The sequence below is a fragment of the Myxine glutinosa genome, chromosome 12, assembly GCF_964187855.1.
Source record: "Myxine glutinosa chromosome 12, kmMyxGlut1.1, whole genome shotgun sequence".
Lineage (NCBI taxonomy): Eukaryota > Metazoa > Chordata > Myxini > Myxiniformes > Myxinidae > Myxine > Myxine glutinosa.
The window spans coordinates 47,205,754-47,230,268 of record NC_136272.1 but is presented as its reverse complement, the minus strand read 5'-3'; the positions used below and the strand labels follow the sequence as shown (position 1 = coordinate 47,230,268).

At 46.0% G+C, this 24,515-nt stretch overlaps 2 protein-coding genes across 5 annotated transcripts in view; one reads left to right on the top strand and one right to left on the bottom strand.

Annotated features, from left to right (window-relative positions):
* The window catches only part of RNF103 (ring finger protein 103), a 39,053-nt gene extending 38,830 nt beyond the window's left edge, over positions 1-223 (bottom strand). The window contains exon 1 of one of the 3 annotated variants that reach the window (XM_068132509.2): positions 126-223. The gene's annotated coding sequence lies outside the window, so the exon portion shown is untranslated. Of the gene's footprint in view, positions 1-52 lie in introns of all 3 variants that reach the window. The other 2 variants (XM_068132510.2, XM_078766797.1) reach the window with 2 other exon arrangements.
* LOC137437841 (E3 ubiquitin-protein ligase RMND5A) lies at positions 214-20,926 on the top strand. 2 transcript variants are annotated; one of them, XM_078766799.1, is made up of 10 exons: positions 214-491; positions 594-770; positions 6,816-6,961; positions 7,267-7,404; positions 10,525-10,625; positions 11,052-11,218; positions 13,213-13,378; positions 13,747-13,849; positions 14,573-14,727; positions 20,517-20,926. In XM_078766799.1, exons 2-10 carry the CDS (start codon positions 635-637, stop codon positions 20,578-20,580), a joined length of 1,176 nt encoding a protein of 391 aa, XP_078622925.1. In that variant the 5' UTR covers positions 214-491; positions 594-634; the 3' UTR covers positions 20,581-20,926. The 2 variants fall into 2 exon arrangements, with proteins under 2 accessions (XP_078622925.1, XP_078622924.1); XM_078766798.1 differs by having other exon boundaries at positions 405-491; positions 11,052-11,239.
* Positions 20,927-24,515: the final 3,589 nt, after the last annotated feature.

The following is a 24,515-nucleotide window of genomic DNA, read 5'->3' as shown; positions in this document are numbered from 1 at the left end:
TATCGAACTAATGAGGCAGCTCGTCACGTGATCACAGGTAAAGCTTGCTTACCTCAAGTTCCAGGGCCGCTTCCACGGCTCATAAATCAAAGTATGAAGTTACCGTCGCCTAGTTACCTGCCTACCTGATTGTCACGTCAAAAAACGCAGGTATATCAACGCCACCCGGAAGCTTTCGGTGTCAACAAGTTCTGACGTGGCAATTTGCACTCCGCCTTTGGGTGAAGAATGAACTAAACGCGGGGCTGGACGACAATCGAACTAACCGTTCAAATGTTTTAAAATTCAATACACAATCTTATTAATGATAGTACGTTAATTTGTGACGTTATTTATTCATTGCAATCGTCATAACTGTACAAATAACATAAACTCTTCTTCAGATTCCTCAGGACGATGACGTCACGGTACAGTGCGCTCCCTGCACTGTACCTTGTTTATGTAGTTCAGTGAAGCTTGGATTCCGGCGGGGAGTTTCTCCTTTTATTCTTGTAGGTTTTAGCTTTTTTTTTTTTTTTAGTCGATTCCCGATGAAGAGTTAATCGTGAATCGCGCTTTATCTCGTTACGTTAGCGAATCGGTTTGTTTTATAGCTTCTTGTCAGAGCGCCGGACCCAAGGCCTGTTGCTGCGATATGGAGCAGTGTATGAACGTGGAACGTGAGGTGGACAAGGTGCTGCAGAAATTCGGTCTCTACGCGGTACATTGCGAGCGTACCTTGGAGAACCTGATTCAGTACGTGACCGGAATCCGTCAGGAACTCGCCGGACGTGAGTCCTATGACGTCATCTACGAATAGTCCCCCCCGTGCCGTCTCGTGTGTCCACGGTGGTACTGGTAGATTAAACGGTAAACCCGGCCGTCTCGTGTTGTTTGACATGTTTAAAAAGAGACTGGAGCAACAAGCCAGGAGAATGTACCTTGTTTGGGACTGAAATGCACTTTAGTGACGAGGAAAAGCCTGATGACGTCATACGTGATGCGAGTCTCTGTCTGTCTGTTTACAAAGGTCGGGCTGTGATGGAGGAACAAATTGATTTCACCTGAATGTTATATTTTGAAGGAAACCGAACCTGGAGTTTAGCTCTGAATTCGACTCGATCGCACAAGCGTAGACAGGAGTGAGGTAAATTGTCTGGCAGTCAAACATAGTTGAAAAATCATTCAAAATTGGAAACCTACTGTTTTTAAGGACGTCATAAAGAACACAAACAACAGGTACGAAGAACTAATGTGACTGTTAGACGAGGTGGTGTAAAAGACGCTGCATCAACGGTGGTAAACGGCCGGAGCTGTATTTTAAAAATTATTTAATAATAATAATAAGACATTGTAGCGGCTGCCGCTGGGGTTTCACAATCGCCTTGCACCTATCAAGGACGCGGAGCGATCACCATGCCGGGCTCGTCCAGGACGCCCGGGCAGGCCCGCGCTCAACTTGCCAGGCCTCGGTCGGGACGCCCGGGCATGCCCGGGCATGCCCGGGCAGGCTCGCCCTCAACTTGCCAGGCCGCAGCCAGGACGCTGGGCTACGCCCCCTGGCGCCGGGCCTGGGCAAACCCCCTGGGATAAGAGATATATATTGCTGACCGATAAACGGGTTTTCAGAGTGCCTGAGTGTTTGATTTCATTAAAGCAACTCGGATGAATTCTAGCTTTTTGTCGCGTCCATTCTTCCGATCGACGTGGGAGCCCCAGCTCCTACATTGGTGACCTATCGACATGGACACGGCAGTCGCCCTTAAACTGCCTACCTTCTGGGAGGCTCACGCGGCGGTTTGGTTCGCACAGGCGGAGTCCCTGTTCGCCCTGCGAGGCATCACGGCCGACGACACCCGCTTCCACCATGTGGTAGCTGCGCTCGGGTCGGCTACCGCGGCCCGCGCCCTGAGCCTCCTCGAAAGCCCGCCAGCCGCTGACAAATACGGCGCGATTAAGAAGCTGCTCCTCGATGCTTTCGCCCTCCCATCGGCGGAACGCGCACGGCGCCTGCTCGAACTGCCTGAGCTCGGCGACACGCGCCCTTCCGAGCGAATGGACTACATGCTTTCACTGCTCGGCGAGCACTCTCCGGCATTCCTGTTCCGGGAGCTGTTCTTCCGTCAGCTGCCTAACCCGGTACGCCTCTCCCTGGCAAGCACGACGATCACAGATCCCCGGGCCCTTGCCAGAGAAGCCGACAAGATCTCCGCCGCAGGACAGCGCATCGCAGCGGCGACATGGGACCCACCGCCGTCCGACGCAACACCCAGGGCGCCCGAGCACCCGGCACGGTCGACGGCCGAACTGCCGACGCAATTGGCGGCCGCTCTACCGAGCCGACCACCTCCAGCACGACGACCGAGGCCTCCACCTGACCAAGCGTGGTGTTACTATCATGCCAGGTTCGGACAGAAGGCCCGGACATGCCGACCCCCGTGCACCTTCGGCAGGCCGGGAAACGGCCGGGCCGGCGTTCATTACCAGCCATGAGCGCCGGCCACACGGGCAACTTACTGTTCATCACGGATAAAGCGTCCGGACGGCGCTTCCTGTGCGACACCGGCGCCCAACTGAGCGTCATACCCGCCTCTGACCAGGACAGGCAATCCGCGGTTTGCGGCCCCTCCTTGGTTGCGGCCAACGGATCGACTATCCGCACCTTCGGCCCGCGCAACGTCACCCTCTGCTTCGGCGGCCAACGCTTTGCTTGGACGTTTGTAACCGCCAACGTGCCCATGGCTCTGCTAGGCGCCGACTTCCTCTGCGCACACGGACTGCTGGTCGACGTCCAACGGCGTCGTTTAATCAACGCTGAAACCTTCAGCTCCCTGGTATGCACATTGAGCAGCTCCGCGCCGACCGAGCTGGCATGCACCGTCCCGGCGGCGAACGAGTTTGCTCGCCTGCTCGCGGAGTTCCCGGCCCTCACGCGGCCGACGTTTTCGGCCGTCGCAGTACGGCATGGGATCGAGCACCACATACCAACCACGGGCCCGCCGGTCTACGCCAGGGCCCGCCGCCTCGACCCAGCCAAGCTCGCCGTAGCGAAGGCCGAATTCGACGCGTTGGAGCACCTCGGCATCGTGCGGCGCTCCGATAGCGCGTGGGCCTCGCCACTGCACATCGTGCCAAAGCCGGGGGGTGGATGGCGCCCGTGTGGCGACTACCGCCGTCTCAATGACGCTACCACCCCCGACAGGTACCCGATACCGCATATCCAAGACTTCTCCGCCCGTCTGGCGGGACGGGTCATTTTTTCGAAAATTGATCTCATACGGGGATATCACCAGGTACCTGTCAGGGCGGCCGACGTCCCTAAAACGGCAGTCATCACGCCGTTCGGCTTATTCGAATTCTTGCGGATGCCGTTTGGTCTCAAGAACGCGGCTCAGGCGTTCCAGCGCTTGATGGACGGCGTGCTGCGTGACCTGCCGTTCCTTTTCGTTTACCTGGACGACATCCTCGTCGCCAGCACGTCCCGGGCCGAGCACCTCCTCCACCTCCGAACACTGTTCGGGCGCCTCAGCGAGCACGGCCTCATCGTCAACCCGGCCAAATGCCACTTCGGCACGACGGCCGTTGATTTTTTGGGCCACCACATCACCAAGAACGGGGCCGTGCCGCTGCCAACCAAGGTCGAGGCCATCACCACGTTCCCGCGTCCCCGCACCGTAAAGGCCCTGCAGGAATTCCTGGGAATGGTGAATTTTTATCACCGCTTCGTGCCCCGCGCTGCTCAACTCATGCGGCCCCTCTACGAAGCCCTCCGGGGCAAGCCGGCCAAGCACGACATCGCCTGGTCCGCAGCAATGGATGCGGCCTTCCAACGCTCAAAGCGGGCCCTCGCCGACGCAACACTGCTCGCTCACCCGGTGCTCAACGCTCCCATCGCCCTCACCACGGATGCCTCCGACTACGCGGTGGGCGCCGTACATGAGCAATGGGTGAACGGGGTTTGGCAGCCACTCGCTTTTTTCAGCCGGCAGCTCCGGCCGAACGAGCTCAAATACAGCACGTTTGACCGGGAGCTCCTCGGTCTACACCTGGCCGTCCGCCATTTCCGCCACCTCCTGGAGGGCCGACCTTTCACGGCGTTCGTCGACCACAAGCCGTTGGTTTACGCCATGGCCAAGGTCACGGAGCCATGGTCGGCCCGCCAACAGCGCCACCTCTCCGCCGTGTCGGAGTTTACCACGGACATCCGGCACGTCGTCGGCAAAAACAACGCCGTGGCCGACTGTCTTTCCCGGGCCAGCGCGAACGCGGTCCACCTGGGCGTGGATTTTGCGCTTATGGCGGCGGACCAAACCACCGACACCACGGTGCAAGCCCTCCGGGCGGCGGACACGGGCCTCCGCCTGGCCGACATCCCCTGCGCGGACACTGTCCTGCTCTGCGACGTCTCCCAAGGCCAGCCTCGCCCCATCGTGCCCGTCACCTGGCAACGCCGCATCTTCGCCTCCCTCCACGGCCTTTCCCACCCGGGCCGGAAAGCTTCCCAGAAGCTGGTGTCGGCGCGTTTCGTCTGGCACGGCCTTCGTCGGGACGTCCGCGATTGGACCAGCGCCTGCACGGCCTGCCAACGGGCCAAGGTCCACCGACACACCCAGGCCCCGCTGGCACCTTTCACCGTGCCCGAACGACGTTTCGACCACGTCAACGTGGATCTGGTGGGCCCCCTCCCCCCGTCACGGGGGTTCACACACCTGCTCACCATGGTGGACAGGACCACCAGGTGGCCGGAGGCCGTTCCCCTCGTCTCCACCACCACCGCCGACGTGGCGCAGGCTTTCATCGCCACCTGGGTCGCCCGCTTCGGCGCACCGGCGGACATCTCGTCAGACCGCGGACCACAGTTCACCTCCGAGCTGTGGGGCGCGGTCGCCCGCAACCTGGGGGTCAAGCTCCACCGTACTACGGCCTACCACCCCCAAGCAAACGGGTTGTGCGAGCGATTCCACCGCTCCATGAAGGCCGCGCTCATGGCCGGCCTTCAAGACGGCGGTTGGGCCGACCGGCTGCCGTGGGTCCTTTTGGGCCTTCGCACGGCCCCCAAGGAGGACCTCCAGGCATCCACCGCCGAGCTGGTCTATGGCCAGGTGCTACGCATCTCGGGCGAATTCGTGCCCGACGCTACCAGTCCCTGGTCCGCAGCTCACCAGCGCTCGGACCTCCAGGAGGCCGCCCGACGGTTTGCCCCCGTGCCGACATCCCACCACGGTGACCTCCAGTCCTACGTCCCCCCAGCACTCCGCACAGCGGAGTATGTTTTTGTGCGTCACGACGCACATCGGTGGCCACTCCAGCCGCCGTACGACGGGCCCTTCCGGGTGCTGCGACGGGACGACAAGTCGTTCGTCATCGACATCGGCGGCAGGTCGGACCGGATTGCAGTGGACCGCCTCAAGCCGGCGCACGTGGACGTCGACCACCCACCACGGGTGGCCCTTCCGCCGCGGCGAGGCCGCCCCCCGTCCACGGTGCCCCCCACTCGACCGCCCACCACCTCACCGGACCCCCTCCCACGACCCGCCAGGGGTCGCTTCGGCCGGGTCATCAGGACCCCCCTCAAGTTGACCCTGCCGGTGCAAGTCGATTCTGGGGGGACGTGTGTAGCGGCTGCCGCTGGGGTTTCACAATCGCCTTGCACCTATCAAGGACGCGGAGCGATCACCATGCCGGGCTCGTCCAGGACGCCCGGGCAGGCTCGCCCTCAACTTGCCAGGCCGCAGCCAGGACGCTGGGCCACGCCCCCTGGCGCCGGGCCTGGGCAAACCCCCTGGGATAAGAGATATATATTGCTGACCGATAAACGGGTTTTCAGAGTGCCTGAGTGTTTGATTTCATTAAAGCAACTCGGATGAATTCTAGCTTTTTGTCGCGTCCATTCTTCCGATCGACGTGGGAGCCCCAGCTCCTACAACATTAATTTTATATAGCGCTTTTCAAGAAGCCCAAAGGCGCTTTGACAGAGTACAAAAAACAAGTGCAAAAAGACAAAAATCAATAGGTAAATAATCAAAGCAAAAGGAAGGAGAAGGAGAAGAGATAGTCAGGGGTTAAATGCTGTGGGTTCAATGTTGAATGCAGTGTTGAACAGGTGGGTCTTGAGTGATGTTTTGAATGTGGTGAGTGAGGAGGAGTCTCTGATGATGTGAGGTAGTGAGTTCCAGAGGGTGGGAGCAGCGATGGAGAAGGCCCTGTCCCCCCAGGATCTGAATTTGGTCCAGATGGAGGGGGGGGGGGGTCAGGAGGTTGGTACTCTTGCGGGTGGGAGTGTGTCTGGAGAGGAGGTCAGTCAGGTAGGATGGGGCCAGGTTATGGAGGGCTTTGTAGGTCAAGAGGAGGATTTTGTACTGGATTCTCTGGGGATGGGGAGCCAGTGAAGCTTATAAAGGACGGGGGTGATGTGGTCACGGGTCCGGGAATGGGTGAGTGATTTAAAATCTTTATTCTATTTCAATTGACTTGTATACCTGAACAATGTAGAACACAAATCGCCTTTTTTCACTTTCCAAACCCTTCTGTTTAGCAGTACTTTGACAAAATGTTGCGGTATTTTACGTCATCTCCACCAATCAAATTTTCCGCTCGTAGACTCCGTTCTTGTTTGTCATGACTGTGTGGGGTAACTTGTTCTATAATCTCTCTAGTTTACATATAGGTTGAAGCGAGCATGGACATTCCCGTCTCTGTAAAATATAGTTTTGAACGACTGCTACACAAGTTTGCTGTGTGATCCTTAACGACCACTTGCATGTTGTTGTCGTACCTGCACGGAGTTGCTGACCCCTTCATTGACGTACCCAAGGACCCCGTGTTGTGTCGCTCAGTTGGAGAAGACGCTGAGCTGAGTCCGACGCACGCCTTGGTGCTCTCTCACTGCTGCAAGAAGATCCGTGATACCGTGCAGAAACTCGCATCTGATCATAAGGACATCCACGGAAGCGTGTCCAAAGTCGGAAAGGCCATTGACAGGGTGGGTCTATTTCCCTACACGTTGTCGGCCGACCGAATGATGATTGTCATGGTAGGCAGAGTTGAAGTTAACGAGTGAATTGCAGACCTAAGGCTCTGTGTAGTGAACTTGGTATTCAGGCTAGATTGCTGCAGGATGTAGAATGGCTTCATTGTCTGATACAGAGGTGTTTATACAAAAACCTGTCTTTGAGATGTCTTCTGTATGTCCCGGGTGTATTACCGCAAGTCCGCTATTGTTTTGGTGAGTTCCTTATTCAATGAAGAGGATGTTCTGACAAAAGTGATGCATCCTTCCCAACCAAGAACTATGAGACTGATGTGAGCAGCGTTGCAATGGAGGGAGTTTTTAACTCCTCTGAACGTCAGCAACTGCTGAACCGTGTCCTGGTAGAGCACCTGCTCCGACAAGGCATGCTGGATGTGGCAGAGACCCTGAGTCAGGTACGGCCTCTCAAAATGTATCCTGGGATGGTTTATGAGGAACTATACTTCCGATATTTTGCAGTCAGCCATAGGCGTGTGTGTGTGTGTGTGTGTGTGTGTGTGTGTGTGTGTGTGTGTGTGTGTGTGTGTGTGTGTGTGTGTGTGTGTTTTTTCACACGCGTCACGCAATTAATATGAAGCTGAAGCAGTACAGCCTCGAACCTTAGCGTTTCCTGTTGTTGTGGAATGATTTTTACTCGGAGCAAAAAAAATTATGTCCATTTAATCATACGGATACTAATTTTTAAAGGCTTTTTTTTTCTGTTATTGAAGAAGAAGACTCGGGAATGGGAGCTCATTGCAGTGTTTCCAACGCTAACATTTATTACTCTGAACTTATTTATTACTACAGAACTAAAAACGTTATTACTTCGGACCTGAACCAAAATCTAATCGGCTTGTTCTTGTCACCAAACCAACTCGTCCCCCAAGTTTTATCATAACTCGTCCATAACTTTTTTTAATATCATGCTATGTATCGCTTTTCGCCTGATCTCTCAATGGTGAAGAATCACTTAAAAATTAAATAATTCCCGTATCCGAATTCATATTCAGATCTTCACTAAAATCGAATCGATTAGTCCTTGTCACACACCCAACCAGTCCACCAAGTTTCATGCAAATCCGTCTGTAGCTTTTTGAGATATCCTGCTATGTATCGTTTTTGGCCCCATCTCCCAATGGTGAAGAATGAATATGAATGATCGTTTTAAGGCCATTTTCCCCGCTAAAGCGGGGGTTAGCCTTGCGGGCCCCATGACAATCATGGTTCCCTGTTTGAGGCAATGTTTTTATGGCCGGATGCCCTTCCTGACACCAACCCTTGGTCACGCTCTTACGATGCGCAGGGATACGGTGTACCTATTCTAAACCGGGGTACACACCGGGATCATTCATCCCAGCATGCTGGTACTCAATTTGCCGACCTCGGAAGGATGGCAGGCTGAGTCAACCCCCCTGGCGTTAATTCAGCGATCGACCGGGATTCGAACCCAGGATCCTAGGATCCAAAGCCGGCACCCTAACCGCTAAGCCAACACCAGGCTAAAATACTAGCTGGATAAAATACTAGCTAAAATACTAAAATTATACTAGCTGGATCCGAATCCGGATCTTCACCAAAATCTAATCATTTCCTCCTGTTCACATACACTACCTCTCTGCCAAATTTCGTCCAAATCCATCCACAACCTTTTGAGATATATTGTTCACAAACAAACAGACAGGAGTGAAAACATAACCTCCGTCCACCTTTGGTGGCGGAGGTAACAACCACAGCTCGAACAATAACAACAACAACGTGTTGTAAAAACAAGACCAAAAGTCTAACAGCGGCGCAGCCGGGCTTGTAAAATATTATAAACCACAAACACGTATGATTAGCTTTTCAAATAGTCGCTAATGCTGTTTATAACATTAAACAAAGATTTGGAGGAATCCCGATATCCGTGAGGTAGGTTCTACTTGTAGAACTGAGGGAAGATCTACTGTAATCTATGTACCCTACTAGGTTTGGAGGTGTGTTCATTGACCAAGCAGCTAGCTAGCGCTTGCCAAGCCAGCCGTTCCTTAACGAATTTGAATGGAGTGCTTGGTCGAATGCTTAAACCACTTGGCGATCTCTCCACAAGAAACTTGGTAAATGAACACACCCAATATTCTTGAGACCCGACCATAGATCGACTGTAATCAATATACCCCAAAGAGGAATGACCCTTCCTGCCGCTCCCGTAGTGAGTGGGTGTACTAGTAAATTAAAATGTTGGTCGGTGGAGTCAGCCGTCGTAATGACATCATGGACGTAATGACGTAACGGACACAAAACTGCCGCTACTTTAATATGTAGAAGATTATATATTTTAACTTCCAGTATGTTTGCAGTCACTACGAATGGATTAGTGTTAGGATTAGATTTACTATAATATTAACGTTATGTTATCATTATTCCGAAAATGATATTACCAGAAAAAACCGAGGCGAATTCCTTACTTCCGCGATTATTAACATTCGTGCCGAACTAATAACTAACGGCCGAACACCGCTCATCATTGATCATGAACCATACACCGCTTCAATCCATGAACTTTGTATTCATGACATTGGGATTCAAGTGTTACGGTTATATTTACGATATTATTATTACAAAAACAATACGACTAAAACGATACAATACTGTATTAAGAAACCTGGGCCTAATATGTCCGAAGCGGTCCAAAGGGTAGGCATAACGCCTAAGGCCTATACACTTTTTGTTGTTGTTGTGGGTAGGCATAAGTTTGTTGTGGGTAGGCATAAGGTTTAGTTGGAAGAGCTGTAACGCCGATGCTTTCGATATTTGATGGTCATTTTAACAATCGGTTTGTTTGTGGTTCACACTGAATGAAAACCGTCAAGGTAGAGCATGGCGATTGTGATATATGACAGGTTCGACGATATGTTCGGCCTGAACGAAATTGGAATCAAAATGCCGGAGTGTGGAGAGTCAGCTGCCATACTGCGTAATGATATCAGACGTAATCACATCACCCTGTCATGTGACCAGATCCTCAGCTCTGATTGGTATACGTTTGAGGGGACATATATACATACATACATACATACATACATACGGACGGACAAGTACTGTTCTAGACGGCTTTGCCCTATGGGCTTCGCCGTAAAAATCATTTTTTCGTGGGTTTCACTACTTTTACATTAATTACATCATCATTGAGATTCACAGACACATATACAATATGTTTCTAAAGTACAACATGATATCTTGATCTAACCCGTCAGCAGAGCGATGGATATGCACGCCAAGTGTATCCAATTGTTGACAAAGGATTCTATATTTATGAATCTAGTGTGGATATTGATGTAAGTTGTTTAAACCCAACAAAAGATGGTATTGTAGGGATTTGATGTTAAGAAATGATGGATGTCAGGGTATGTTCAGCTCTCTAAGTGTATAGATTGAGAAAGAGGATCTTTCTGGGGCTACATCACCTTGAGCTTTTGGATATATGACCTCTTACCCCATGTAAAAGGAAACCTGGTCGGTTAACTAGAAACCCTGTGCTGTGGCTCCACCATTAGGAGGCCGGGCTGCCCATTGATGCCAAGCAGAAGGAGCCTTTTGTGGAGCTGAACCGCATTCTGGAAGCCTTGAGGCAACATGACCTCCGCCCCGCTCTCGAGTGAGCTCAGTATATCTGGGTTAATGCCCCCACTTACCTTTTCCTTGCCCCCAATATTGTAAAACTCTGCCCTCCAACCCTTTTCACCTCTCGTGTGTTCCATAGCCGTGTGACGTCATAGTTCTAAATACTATTACTAGCAAGGGTTGCTGCATCTCAAAGCACTTTGCCTTTCAAAATTGAGTGTAAAGTTAGCTGTTGTGTTTGCATTTATGGTGTTTGCAGTAAATATCAAATGTGGCACACCACTTGCAGTATGTGAGGGTGCTGGGTTGTGGATATGGCACATACCTGTTCGGCCAAATGGCATTTACCTGCATCTTTTAAAACCTGTGATACTTGTAACCAAACGTCCAATGCTAAGGAATTCCCCTTGTTTCATAAATGTTTACTGTTTTAAAATAACAACGTGTGTTTTCCTGCCAGGTGGGCTGTGATTAACAGGGAACGACTGTTAACACAAAACAGCTCTCTCGAGTTCAAGTTGCATCGGCTCTTCTTCATTCAGCTGTTGGCTGGAGGCTCGATGCGGCAGCAGGAGGCGTTGGAGTACGCCCGAAACTTCCAGCCTTTCGCCTCACAACACCAGCAGGGTGCACCTTCACCCCCCAAACGTCATTGTTTAAATACAACGCTCCACTACATTGTCACTATCGTGAAATGGTTCATGATGGACTGATTGTCATATTTACTGCCGCCAGGGAGTTTTGTGTGTGTGTGTGTGTGTGTGTGTGTGTGTGTGTGTGTGTGTGTGTGTGTGTGTGTGTGTGTGTGTGTGTGTGTGTGTGTGTGTGTGTGTGTGTGTGTGTGTGTGTGTGTGTGTGTGTGTGTGTGTGTGTGTGTGTGTGTGTGTGTGTGTGTGTGTGTGTGTGTGTGTGTGTGTGTGTGTGTGTGTGTGTGTGTGTGTGTTCGTGAACAAGATATCTGGAAAAGTTCTGAACGGATTTGGATGAAAGTTGGTGGGATGATTGCCCTTGGGATAAGGAAGAATTGATTAGTTTTTGGTGAAGCTCAGGATATTATTCCGGATCCAGGAATTTTTTGGGGGAATTTTTTTTGGGAATTTTTTTTCTGTTTTCCTTTAAAAACCATTTTCTCTGCAATAATTGGACCGATTGAGAGCAAATTTTCACCATAGGAGGGACTCGGTCTGTAGAATATTTCAATGGTAATTATGATGTCACAGGTCACGTTGTTCGGCCGCCATATTGTTTTGAGTGAAAAACACTAAAATCCAATTTTCTCCAAAACGCCTGAACAGATCAAGGCCAAACTTTGCAGGCAGAATTGCATACCCATGACGAACAAAAGAGTCAGCGAGCATGACGTCATGCATCACATGGTTTCTGAGTTATGACGTTTTTAAGCACAAACATTTAAAACCTAGCTCCTCCCTCATTTGTTATCCAATCGAGGGGAAACTTCACAGATCTGTTCAGCATATCAGTCTACTAAAATGTCCTTTTGGAATTTGCGATAGGTCATGTGGTTTGGCAGATATCGTGAATTAAACGCAAATAATAAAAACATTTATATCTCTTGAACCACTTAATTGATCGACGTGAAACTTCATACTGTAGTAGAAGTCATGAAGAGTAACAAGTGTGCAAAATTTGAAGATGATTGGATGTACAGTCTGGAAGCTAGAAGTTGTTATTGCATGAAGAAGAAGAGTCTTCAACTGTGGACGATTAATAATTATCACATGTACAGACTTGCAGGCATCGTTTGACACAATCTCCCGGGTTAATTTGAACCTCAAATAAAATTATAATTCCAGATTTGTCAATGGCTGAGGTGTATTAACAAACGAATAAAACAGATTTTGCAAAATTCTGACTTTTTTTTTTTAAAGATCGCATATTCACCCCGGGTTGTGAGAGGCTGAAGAAGAAGAAACCTCGCATGGGCTTCCCAGACCAAATAAATAATTCTGGCTCTGCGATTTTCAGGTTTATTACTCCCGCCAGGGAGTAATGCATTCGATCGTGTCCGTCCGTGTGTGTGTGTGTGTTCGTATGTTTGTGAACAAGATATCTGGAAAAGTTCTGGACGGATTTGGATGAAAGTTGGTGGGATGATTGCCCTTGGGATAAGGAAGAATTGATTAGTTTTTGGTGAAGCTCAGGATATTATTCTGGATCCAGGAATTTTTTTGGGGAATTTTTTTGGCAATTTTTTTTCCTGTTTTACTGCGTTAAAGCTTTTATTCTTATTCTGAAATTATGTTTTTCTCCTCTAATTCCGAGATATATCAAAATAAATTCTCTGACAGTTAGGGCCTACTTTCTTTTTCATTTATTGTTTTGGGGAGAGGGGATGTTAAACAACAAACAACAACAACATGCATTTTAAGGCCATTTTCCCTGCTAGAGCGGGGGTTAGCCTTGCGGTCCCCATGACAATCTTCTCCATTTGCCCTATTTTCTGCATCTCTCCTTGTTAACCAAAACGGATGTTAAAAAGGGGATGTTAAACAAAACGTATTATTCCAACGACCCACGGCGGGAGTATGCGCTCTACTGAGTGGCGTTCTAGTTACTTTTTTTTTTCTACTAATTTGCTTTTCTTGTGTTTTTGTTCACAGACATTCAGGTACTGATGGGCAGCCTTATGTATTTGCGGCAAGGTATCCAGGCATCTCCATACGTTCACCTCTTGGACTCGAACCAGTGGGCTGAGATCTGTGACTTGTTCACTCGGGATGCATGCTCGTTGCTTGGCCTGTCCGTAGAGTCTCCACTCTCTGTGACGTATGTGCTCGTGCTCACTGTCCTTTTCTTCGGTCTTCCCGTTTCCACCCTTCTACACTCTTAAGAGTCCTCGTGTTTTTGAGGCACATTTGTCTGTGTTTTACCATTTCCACGATTTGGCATTTGGTACATTTAAAAAAAAAATCGTATCGTCACTTGATTTACTCTTTCCGGGAGTGAAAGCATCGTGGGTCCTGCACTTGCAGCCGGCTTAAGCATCCAGTTTGCTTTGTTTAGCTAGAGAGAAGTACTACGTGCGTTGACAGACGGTCACACGATGTACTGCTCATTTTGGCAAAGTGTTGTGACTTGCCTCTAGGTGCCGCTCACATGGTGTGCGCGCAATGTGTTTCCTTGTCTGTACGCAGATTCTCAGCTGGATGCATCGCTCTGCCTTCCCTCATTAACATCAAGGCGGTTATCGAGCAGAGGCAGTGCACGGGCGTGTGGAATCAGAAGGATGAACTGCCGGTGCGAATGATAACGTTTGTATCGTTCACCGGTTTATTCTGCATTGTTATTTTGATGCAAATGTGTCTGCAAGTACTTTATAATTGTTGATGGTTGTTTGTAAATAAATTAATTTGGGAATGGTGAAGGTTAGGTGGTGGTGGATTTACTTGTTACATATACATAGCCAGAAAAAAGCCTGGTGTTGGCTTGGCGGTTAGGGTGCCGGCTTGGGATCCTAGGATCCTGGGTTCGAATCCCGGTCGATCGCTGAATTAATGCCAGGAGGGCTGACTCAGCCTGTCATCCTTCCGAGGTCGGCAAATTGAGTACCAGTTCACTGGTAATTCCCTGTGTGTTGCAAGAGGCGACGAACAGGGTTGGCGGGAGGAAGGGCATCCAGCCTTAAAACATTGCTTCAAAAAGGGGACCACGGTGCCCGAAAAAGGCCAACCCCCGCTATGCGGGAAAAAATGGCCTCTAAAGGAGAGAGGCAGGTGGGAGGAGAGAGGCAGGTGGGAGGAGAGAGGCAGGTGGGAGGAGAGAGGCAGGTGGGAGGAGAGAGGCAGGTGGGAGGGGAGAGGGAGGATGTTAAAAATTTGCACCATTCTAAAGTACAAAGTGCATAACCTATTTATTTGGTAAATACTGCAAATAAATGTTCAAAAATGTCATGGTCATGTGATATAAATGGAGAATGGAAGATATCAAGTTTTCCTAAGCGAGTGTTGCCTCGTGGTGAAGATTGAGGTGGACCTCGGACGTGGATGTTGGTACCATTCGGTGTTTGCCTGCCCAATCCTGCGCCAGCAGACAACGGACAGCAACCCTCCTATGCGCCTCGTTTGTGGGCATATAATCTCACGCGACGCTCTCAACAAGCTCGTGAATGGCAACAAGTGAGTTGTGTGATGCTGGTCACACACCTCCATTTTTCTCTCTCTGTCTCTCTCTCTCTCTCTCTCTCTTTCTCACTCTCACTCTCACTCTCACTCTCTCTCTCACACACACACACACACACACACACACACACACACACACACACACACACACACACACACACACACACACACACACACAAGCTGTTTAAAATAACTTCTCACCAGACATAACATTCCGTTCCCCATCACAACCACAACCATGTGGAGAACAATACAACTCCCTTCAGATCACCAACGTACCATCATTACCATAAATAAAACCTCAACACAAACAAAATAGTCAACAAAAAAAGCAATATGAAAAACAAAAAAGCAATATGAAAAACAAAAAAGCAATATGAAAAACAAAAAAGCAATATGAAAAGCAATATGAAAAACAAAAAAGCAATCTGAAAAACAAAAACAATCTGAAAAACAAAAAAGCAATCTGAAAAACAAAAAAGCAATATGAAAAACAAAAAAGCAATATGAAAAGCAATATGAAAAACAAAAAAGCAATCTGAAAAACAAAGCAATATGAAAAACAAAAAAGCAAGATGAAAAACAAAAAAGCAGTACGAAAAACAAAAAAGCAATATGAAAAACAAAAAAGCAATCTGAAAAACAAAAAAGCAATCTGAAAAACAAAAAAGCAATATGAAAAACAAAAAAGCGGTATGAAAAACAAAAAAGCAGTATGAAAAACAAAAAAGCAATATGAAAAACAAAAAAGCAGTATGAAAAACAAAAAAGCAATCTGAAAAACAAAAAAAGCAATCTGAAAAACAAAAAAGCAGTATGAAAAACAAAAAAGCAATATGAAAAACAAAAAAGCAGTATGAAAAACAAAAAAGCAATATGAAAAACAAAAAAGCAGTATGAAAAACAAAAAAGCAATCTGAAAAACAAAAAAAGCAATCTGAAAAACAAAAAAGCAATCTGAAAAACAAAAAAAGCAATATGAAAAACAAAAAAGCAATCTGAAAAACAAAAAAGCAATATGAAAAACAAAAAAGCAATATGAAAAGCAATATGAAAAACAAAAAAGCAATCTGAAAAACAAAAAAGCAATATGAAAAACAAAAACAATCTGAAAAACAAAAAAGCAATCTGAAAAACAAAAAAGCAATCTGAAAAACAAAAAAGCAATATGAAAAGCAATATGAAAAACAAAAAAGCAATCTGAAAAACAAAGCAATATGAAAAACAAAAAAGCAAGATGAAAAACAAAAAAGCAGTACGAAAAACAAAAAAGCAATATGAAAAACAAAAAAGCAATCTGAAAAACAAAAAAGCAATCTGAAAAACAAAAAAGCAATATGAAAAACAAAAAAGCGGTATGAAAAACAAAAAAGCAGTATGAAAAACAAAAAAGTAATATGAAAAACAAAAAAGCAGTATGAAAAACAAAAAAGCAATCTGAAAAACAAAAAAGCAGTATGAAAAAAAAAAAAGCGGTATGAAAAACAAAAAAGCAGTATGAAAAACAAAAAAGTAATATGAAAAACAAAAAAGCAGTATGAAAAACAAAAAAGCAATCTGAAAAACAAAAAAAGCAATCTGAAAAACAAAAAAGCAGTATGAAAAACAAAAAAGCAATCTGAAAAACAAAAAGGCAATATGAAAAACAAAAAAGCAATATGAAAAACAAAAAAGCAATATGAAAAACAAAAAAGCAATATGAAAAACAAAAAAGCAGTATGAAAAACAAAAAAGCAGTATGAAAAACAAAAAAGCAATCTGAAAAACAAAAAAGCAATATGAAAAACAAAAAAGCGGTATGAAAAACAAAAAAGCAGTATGAAAAACAAAAAAGCAATATTAAAAACAAAAAAGCAATCTGAAAAACAAAAAAAGCAATCTGAAAAACAAAAACACAGTATGAAAAACAAAAAGCAATCTGAAAAACAAAAAAAGCAATCTGAAAAACAAAAAAGCAGTATGAAAAACAAAAAGCAATCTGAAAAACAAAAAGGCAATATGAAAAACAAAAAAGCAATATGAAAAACAAAAAAGCAATCTGAAAAACAAAAAAGCAGTATGAAAAAAAAAAGCAGTATGAAAAAAAAAAAGCAATATGAAAAACAAAAAAGCAATATGGTATAATTTTAAATATGATACTGAACAAAAATTCCAACAACTCAACACTAACATTGACATCCACATCAAACAGTTCAATATGATCAACCAGAGCTACGAAATACATTCCAAGTCAACAACGGGTCCATAAGACTGTTCCGCAAAGCAAGTGACGATCCTGAAGAGAGCTTTTGGACACACACACACACACACACACACACACACACGCACACACACACACACACACACAGGCGTAATGATGGGGGGGCGGAGGGGGCGACCGCACCAGGCGCGCAGTGGATGGGGCGCTAAATGACACCTTAAAAAAAAAACGTTTTCATGCTCCATTTGTTTGTATTGTCTATAAATTATAATACAACAAACTCGTGAGATCACGAAAAGCAACTTTCACAACCACGTTTCACAGTTTAAACTCCGTGCTACCTGTCAATGTGTCCGGTTTACAAATCTCTCCATCCGAAAGTCATTTCCATCCGGATTCACTTTTTTCGTAATTACTATTTCTATCACCTCGCACAAATGTCCGTGAAGTTAGCACTCTTCACCCTTTACCCTTCACCCGATTCAAAGTTAGGGTTGTACCATTACAAAAATGGGGGGTGTTGTGGATTTCTTTGTACAAAAGGCGGATGTGTAAATAGGGTAAATTATGGACAATGGTAATCCGATAATGGTTCGAATCCTGTAAAGGCCTGAGAAACATAATGTAAGACGCGAATAGGGCAATGATTCAAATCCAGTAATTGACTGAATCGGTTAATCGTTCGAATGCAGTAATGGTTTGAATCCGGTAAAGGTTTGAATAGGGTAAAGGTTTGAATAGGGTAAAGGTTTGAATAGGGTAAAGGTTTGAATAGGGTAAAGGTTTGAATAGGGTAAAGGTTTGAATCCGGTAAAGGTTTGAATAGGGTAAAGTTTTGAATCCGGTAAAGGTTTGAATAGGGTAAAGGTTTGAATAGGGTAAAGGTTTGAATAGGGTAAAGGTTTGAATAGGGTAAAGGTTTGAATCCGGTAAAGGTTTGAATAGGGTAAAGGTTTGAATCGGGTAAACGGTTCAATCGGGTAAACATTTGAATCAGGTAAAGGTTTGAATGGGGAGCGGGTGGGGGAGTTGTGAGAGTTGTTGTTGTTGTTGTTGTTGTCATGCTTTTTGTTGTTGTCATGCTTGTTGTTGTTGCTGCCGTTATGTTTCTCAGGCCATTTCGGATTCAGTCCACCACCGGATTCGAGCCATTAACCGATTCAAACGTTTTCCGGATTCGAACCATTAACCGATTCAAACACTTACCGGATTCGAACCATTAACCGATTCAAACATTTAACGGATTCGAACCATTAACCGATTCAAACGTTTTCCGGATTTGAACCATTAACCGATTCAACCGTTTACCGGATTCGAACCATTAACCGATTCGAACCATTAACCGATTCAAACGTTTACCGGATTCGAACCATTAACCGATTCGAACCATTAACCGATTCAAACGTTTACCGATTCGAACCTTTAGCCGATTGAAATGATTACCGGATTTTATTTTATTTTACCAGATTCAAACCATTACTGCATTCGAACAATTAACTGATTCAGTCAATTACTGGATTCGAACCATTGCCCTATTCGCGTCTTACATTATGTTTCTCAGGCCTTTACAGGATTCGAACCATTATCGGATTACCATTGTCCATAATTTACCCTATTTACGCATCCGCCTTTTGTACAAAGAAATCCACAACACCCCCCATTTTTGTAATGGCACATCCCTAACTTTGACTCGGGTAAAGGGTGCTAACTTCACGGACATCTCGCACAGTAAATAAATCCGTGTTACCGTGTTAGTAATTATCGGGCTGCCTGCTGCGTAGATCTCTTATCTTGTATGATGAGGTTTAATATGCACTCGGTAACATGGAGATCGCCCATTGGCCCAGGGCATGGAGGGGTGCAACTGTTGGACGTTTGTTATGTAATTATGTCTATCAAATCTACATATCTCACGGTGTATGTCCCAATCAGCGACGGCCAGGATCACGTGTCAAATGAGTTATTTAACTTCCTTGCCTTCCTCTGCTGCTCTGTCTCACCAGCTCTCGTCTGTCGGCCATAGAAATACCACACCTTGCTGCATGCATGTTTGATGTAGTTTTTCTTAACGGCCTTGTAGCATACCTGCCTGCTGTACTGCTTCAGCACTAGTTTACCTTTCACCAAGCCCAGGTCTATCTGGACCAGGGCGAAGATTACACGTTCGTTTTATTATTGCCAAATGGTACGAATATTATTATTGTTGTTAATATTATTAGTATTAATAAATGCTTTGTTGCAATGTTATCATTGTTTTTGTTATTGCTCTCGCCAGAGGAGAGGGTATTGCATTTGAGTCCGTTTGTTTGTCTGTCTGTCTGTTTGTCCGCACAGAATAAATGATTTTCTCTGCAACCTTTGGTCCGATTGACAGGAAATTTTCACCATAGGTGCAACTCCACCTGTAGAATTTTGTAATGATAATTATGACATCATAGGTCACGTGGTTTGGCCGCCATCTTGAAAAAACCGAAAAACTTTGCACCTCTATCTCCAAAACCGCTGAATGGAAAAAATGGAGACATGGCTCATTGTAAAGAACTCTCCATGCGGAATAAAATGTTAATGATGTCATAGGACATAGGTGCTTCCATTATGACATCATCGACAAGTACAAAACTTCATCCAATCAAGATGAAATTTCTTGAGTGCCATGTCGGCATAAACTGGTGGAGAAAAAAAAGAAAAATGTCATCGGTTACGTGGTTCGGCCGCCATCTTGGAAAAACCGAAAAACGTTGCACCTATATATCTCCAAAAGGGCTGAATAGAAAAAATTGAGACATGGCTCATTGTAAAGAACTCTCCATGGGGAATAAAACATGTTAATGATGATGTCATAGGTGCCTCCATTATGACGTCATAATTCGACAAATACAAAACTTCATCCGATCAAGATGAAATTTCTTGAGCATAATCTAGGATTAAATTAGTTTAGAAAAAAAATGATGACGTCATCGATCACGTGGTTCGGCCGCCATATTTGTTTTAACACAAAAGCCTTAAAAAACCACTGAAAATACATCCTGGCGAGGGATTGCAATCTCCGATTGCTCTTTTTCTTGTTTATTTTGTCATAGGAATACCATGCCATGTAAGGACCTATTAAACTGCTCTTTCCACCTTAACATGGCGCGTGTTTAGAAACATAGGAATTCTTTGTAGTTAATTAGCCTAATCATCTCAGGAGATCATAACTAAATCTATTCTCATTTTGAACAGATTCCAGAGCTCTGCTGCTGATTATTTTTGCCTGCTGGGGGAGTTTAAGCTCTTTCATATGGCCCCCCAATCGGAATTTCTGACTGTCAGTACCTGCAGGGGGCGATATTTTTGACGTTTGCCCCGAGCGCCACAAACCATCACTATGCCACTGCACACACACATACAATTAGTGCTGTGGGAACATGGCAGGGTACTACTGCACAAACGATACGGGTCTTACCTGGTGCTGGGATGCTCACATCCATGTTTTTATCATGTGCCAGTAGGGGAAGTAACGAGGGGTAAATTCAATGATCAGTTCGATCGTTTCAGTCACTGTATGCATCCTTCCTCTCTGCCGTTCATCCCTCCCACTAAACAGGCTGAAGTGTCCTTACTGTCCAGTGGAACATCCTCCGTCCGAAGCAAAGCAGGTTTATTTCTGATCTCTCCCTTTTCTCCATCCGCTCCAAATCCCTTCCCTTCCGTCGGTTAGGATTATGTGCTCGGCCGTGTTTCAGACGAGTGTGTGCTATAAATTGGTGTTTGCTTGCGCTGTGTGCGCTGGTAAGCACATGATCTTATTTAACAAGGATTGATAATCCCAAGCTTTAAGTTATTGGCTTTTGAATTATTTTTGCTCGTCTGTCACTATAGCTTTGGCTCATTCTGCTGTTTGATTAGAATTGTTCACTCGTGTCCTGAGCGCGCAACTGTTTAATATTACCTTTGTATATTGTATTCTACCAATGTAACTGCCATGCATTGTTGAAATAAAACTTGTTTAGCAAACTTTTTTTTTCCCAAAAATTCTGAAAATCGCTTTATTGCATATAACCTACTTTCCTCACAAGTGAATGAGGTTCAGATGTAGATTCTGTGACGATGTGCTGATAAAGTGGTGCTTGCTCAAAAAGACGCAGCGGTCCGGTTATGTTTTCACTCCTGTTTGTCTGGTTGTTTGTCTGTGAGCAGGATATCTCGAAAAGTTGGTGACGGATTCAGACGAAACTTGGTGGATGAGTTGGGTAGGTGAAAAGAACTGATTTAGAGCTTGGTATGTGACACGGACGAATGATCTGGATCCAGATCCGGCCCATCAGTGGGATACAAAACATAAACTATTCAGCCTGCCGTAGATATGTCCTCTACTACCTTGTGACGTTCTAGTTAAGCCTCCCCCTATATTTTTCCCATAGGATAGGGAAACGCTTACTTATACCTGTTGTACGATTTGTTTCTACAATTAGTGCCCCCAATTATTAATGGTACCACAGAGTTTCTTAGACTCCGGGGAGTATCAAAGCACCATTTAGTGTTTTCTCTTCTTCATCTTCTTGCCCCACTTCCAATTTCCAAACTGTATCTCATATTCGGCTGGCCCTTTCAGAATGGAAGTTTGCATCAATAACGTGAATGCAAAGTATACAGGGCTCAATACGACTGTAAATTTTGACCTTGACCTAATTTTAAGGTCATGACCTAGTTATGGACATTTTAACATTTTTCACCATAACTCGACTAACGTTTGTCTGATGGGAACAAAATTGTCCTCTAGATAGTCGAGAGCACTGGTTCTTAACCAGGGGTAAATTGACCCAATGGTGTTTTTTTTTTAATATCTCGTGGTTGGGGGTAAATATACCAATTTCTAAAATAGTGCAATTTTCACGGGTTTCTTTGCAATGGACATGATTCCGACTGAAAGCTGGAAAGTGAGACTGTTCACCACTGATCTGACTGCGATAAATGATGATGATCCAGCAAAAGAGCTGATTGATATTCAAAACTCTACTGGTCTGAAAAACGAATTTGCAAGAGTGGAAGTGAATTTTTGGACAAAACTGTCAGATTAATTTCCACTTCTCATTCAGCGTGCCTTTGCCAAAATTTCAACCGACAGTCGATGAGTTTAAATAGCTCGTGGGTTGGGGGTAAATGGCTGGTCACGTCAAGCTTAGGGAGGAAATGATGAAAAGAAAGTTTTTAAATCTCTGGTCTAGAGCAAGCCGCATTTACATTTAATTTACATCATATCCGTCTAGGTTAAAGGTCAAGGTCAGATGGCGGTCTGAAAAAAATAAAACCACGTTTTATTGTCATCACTCAATTTACCAATGTGGAATCTCAAATACACCTGGCCTTCCAAGATATTCTTGCATCATAATACTATACCTGCAGGCCTGCACTGAAGTTGTGCACCTGATATTTGATTCATATCCTTGACCTACTTTTTTGGATTGTGATCTAATTAACAAAGAACTCCTTTTTTTTAATGTTCCCATCCTCCTCTGATTTTCATGACGTTGAATTTAAATACGTATACCGTATATGTTAGGGAAAGCATTCTCCCCACGTGGCGCGGGGGAAAGCATTCTCCCCACCTGATGCGAAGGAAAGCATTCTTGCCACGTGACACGAGAATTTTCCCCACAAGACAGCATTTTCCCCATGGAGACCGAAAGGGTGGTGAGTGCTTGAAATCTGGAGGGTTCTCCCAGTTGCTGTGACTGAAGGCTTTTGCTGGCTGTTGAGATGACCACTTTCCTCCCTCCCGAAAAAAGCATCAATGGTTGACTGCTTGCTGCTCTGCCTCTTCTTTTCTTTATAAATTTCATAGTAGCACTGACGATTTTCCATGTAATTTATAAAACCGACGACATAATAGCGAGTTGTAGTTAAATAATCATGACGTTCTGTGAAGCTTTGGTATCTAATTAGTATCGACGTTATAACGAAACAACGCTAACCGGGACAACATTCAGCGTGGACACCCTGTAGTTGCAATTATCTGCTCCAACAAACGTTCGCCTTTTTCCAGTTTGGAACTGAAATCACATTTGAGAGAGAAGTTTGCACTGGCTGATAAAAAGTATCCCAACATCTCACCGGCATTCTGGCTGTAGTTACAAAGTTTTTGAAGTTGTCCGAGGGCACCATTTGTTCCAGGAAGCAATTTAAAATATGCGTAAGTTGCTGCCGTAGTTCGTCTGTTAATTTCCATCTATTATACCATCCGAGGCCTTCCCCTCCCACTTGAAGCAGGATCAGTGGCACCTGGCTGCTCTCCGTAATGTCTCACTTGAAAATACAGCTCCAATTGCTGCCGAAACATTTTGAAAGCCACCGCTCGGTTTGGCGTAGTCCAGTCCATGCACGGAATTCCGGCCAGGTCCACCATTGTGAACAATGGCTGCAACAACGAGGTGATGAAAGGAGGCACAGGAAACACCAGCTTGTTTTAACTTTGACAGACTCCAAGACATGCTGTATAACTGCTGCCACCATGTAAAGTTCTGATGTTAATGAAAGAGAGGCAATGTTCCAAGAACAATCTGCTGCTGCACCAGAATCATCGTGCACCGTGCACCAAGCGAAGCCAAGCCCCAGAATGCACTGCACCCTGGAAATCTCCTTACAAAACCACATGCAAGTGCTTCTGGTCCAATGAACACAAAACTAATGTAATACAACTGTTACACTATCCACCTACAAGCTGTCATCTGCAGATTGGAGTACGCCTCTCCCCTCTCGACTGGCTCCCCGTCACACCTTGTTCAGCTTGACGCCGTGGAATCCCACCCCCTCCCCCCTCTCCGCCGGCAATTAAAAGCAAGTTTTAACAAGTTACCCTGGGTATTATACAGACTTGGCATTTAATATGGAATTATTTTTTTTCTTGACCTGGGTTTACTTTCTTAACTCAGTATATCAATCTGGTGAGTTTCTTTTACACTTTGGTGATTTATTTGTTAAAAGAACCATGTCACTGATTGTCTGTCGCAGCAAGAAGTCAACAACAGGATTATATCACAGGTGGCGTGGCAAAATGTATGGACAGGTGCATTTGATGATTGGCTTCACAGTCGGGTATACAAGGGTTGTTGCGTTCTGTATTAGTGGAAAACAACTGCTGCACGTCTCCAAAAGTTATTGCCGCTTCCTCTGGAGATGGTCCGTCAACTCGACAATGCTGTTTGTCATGGAGTGGTGGCTTTACGAAATTACGGCATGAAACAGCGTGCTATTGCTCGGCAGTATGGCATCACTCAAGGTCAGGTGTCAAAGATCCTGAAACGAAATGCTCAGAGGGGTGTCCCTACTCCAATACCGAGGCCAGGACGTCCCCGCAGAACCACAAGGAGGGATGATCGCCAGCTGCACCGGTTAGTCCGCAATGGCCGTACCAAGTCAGCTAATCGGCTTAGGGCTGAGTGGCAGCAACAGACAAATGTGCCTCTATCCAGAAGGCTAGTCAACCAACGACTGGTTCAAGCAGGCTATCGTGCCAGGCGTCCCCCGAGAAAGCCACGCCTGACCAGCCAACACCACCAGCGCCGATTGCATTGGGCCAGAGAGCACCGTCAATGGCAGCCAGGAC

Excerpts from the sequence above, each read along its gene's own strand:
- LOC137437841 (XM_078766798.1), top strand. The coding sequence starts at position 635 with ATGGAGCAGTGTATGAACGTGGAACGTGAGGTGGACAAGGTGCTGCAG. Across the intron at positions 6,962-7,266 it reads TCGGAAAGGCCATTGACAGG|AACTATGAGACTGATGTGAG; the intron begins GTGGGTCTATTT and ends TTCCCAACCAAG. Across the intron at positions 14,728-20,516 it reads AAGCTCGTGAATGGCAACAA|GCTGAAGTGTCCTTACTGTC; the intron begins GTGAGTTGTGTG and ends CCCACTAAACAG.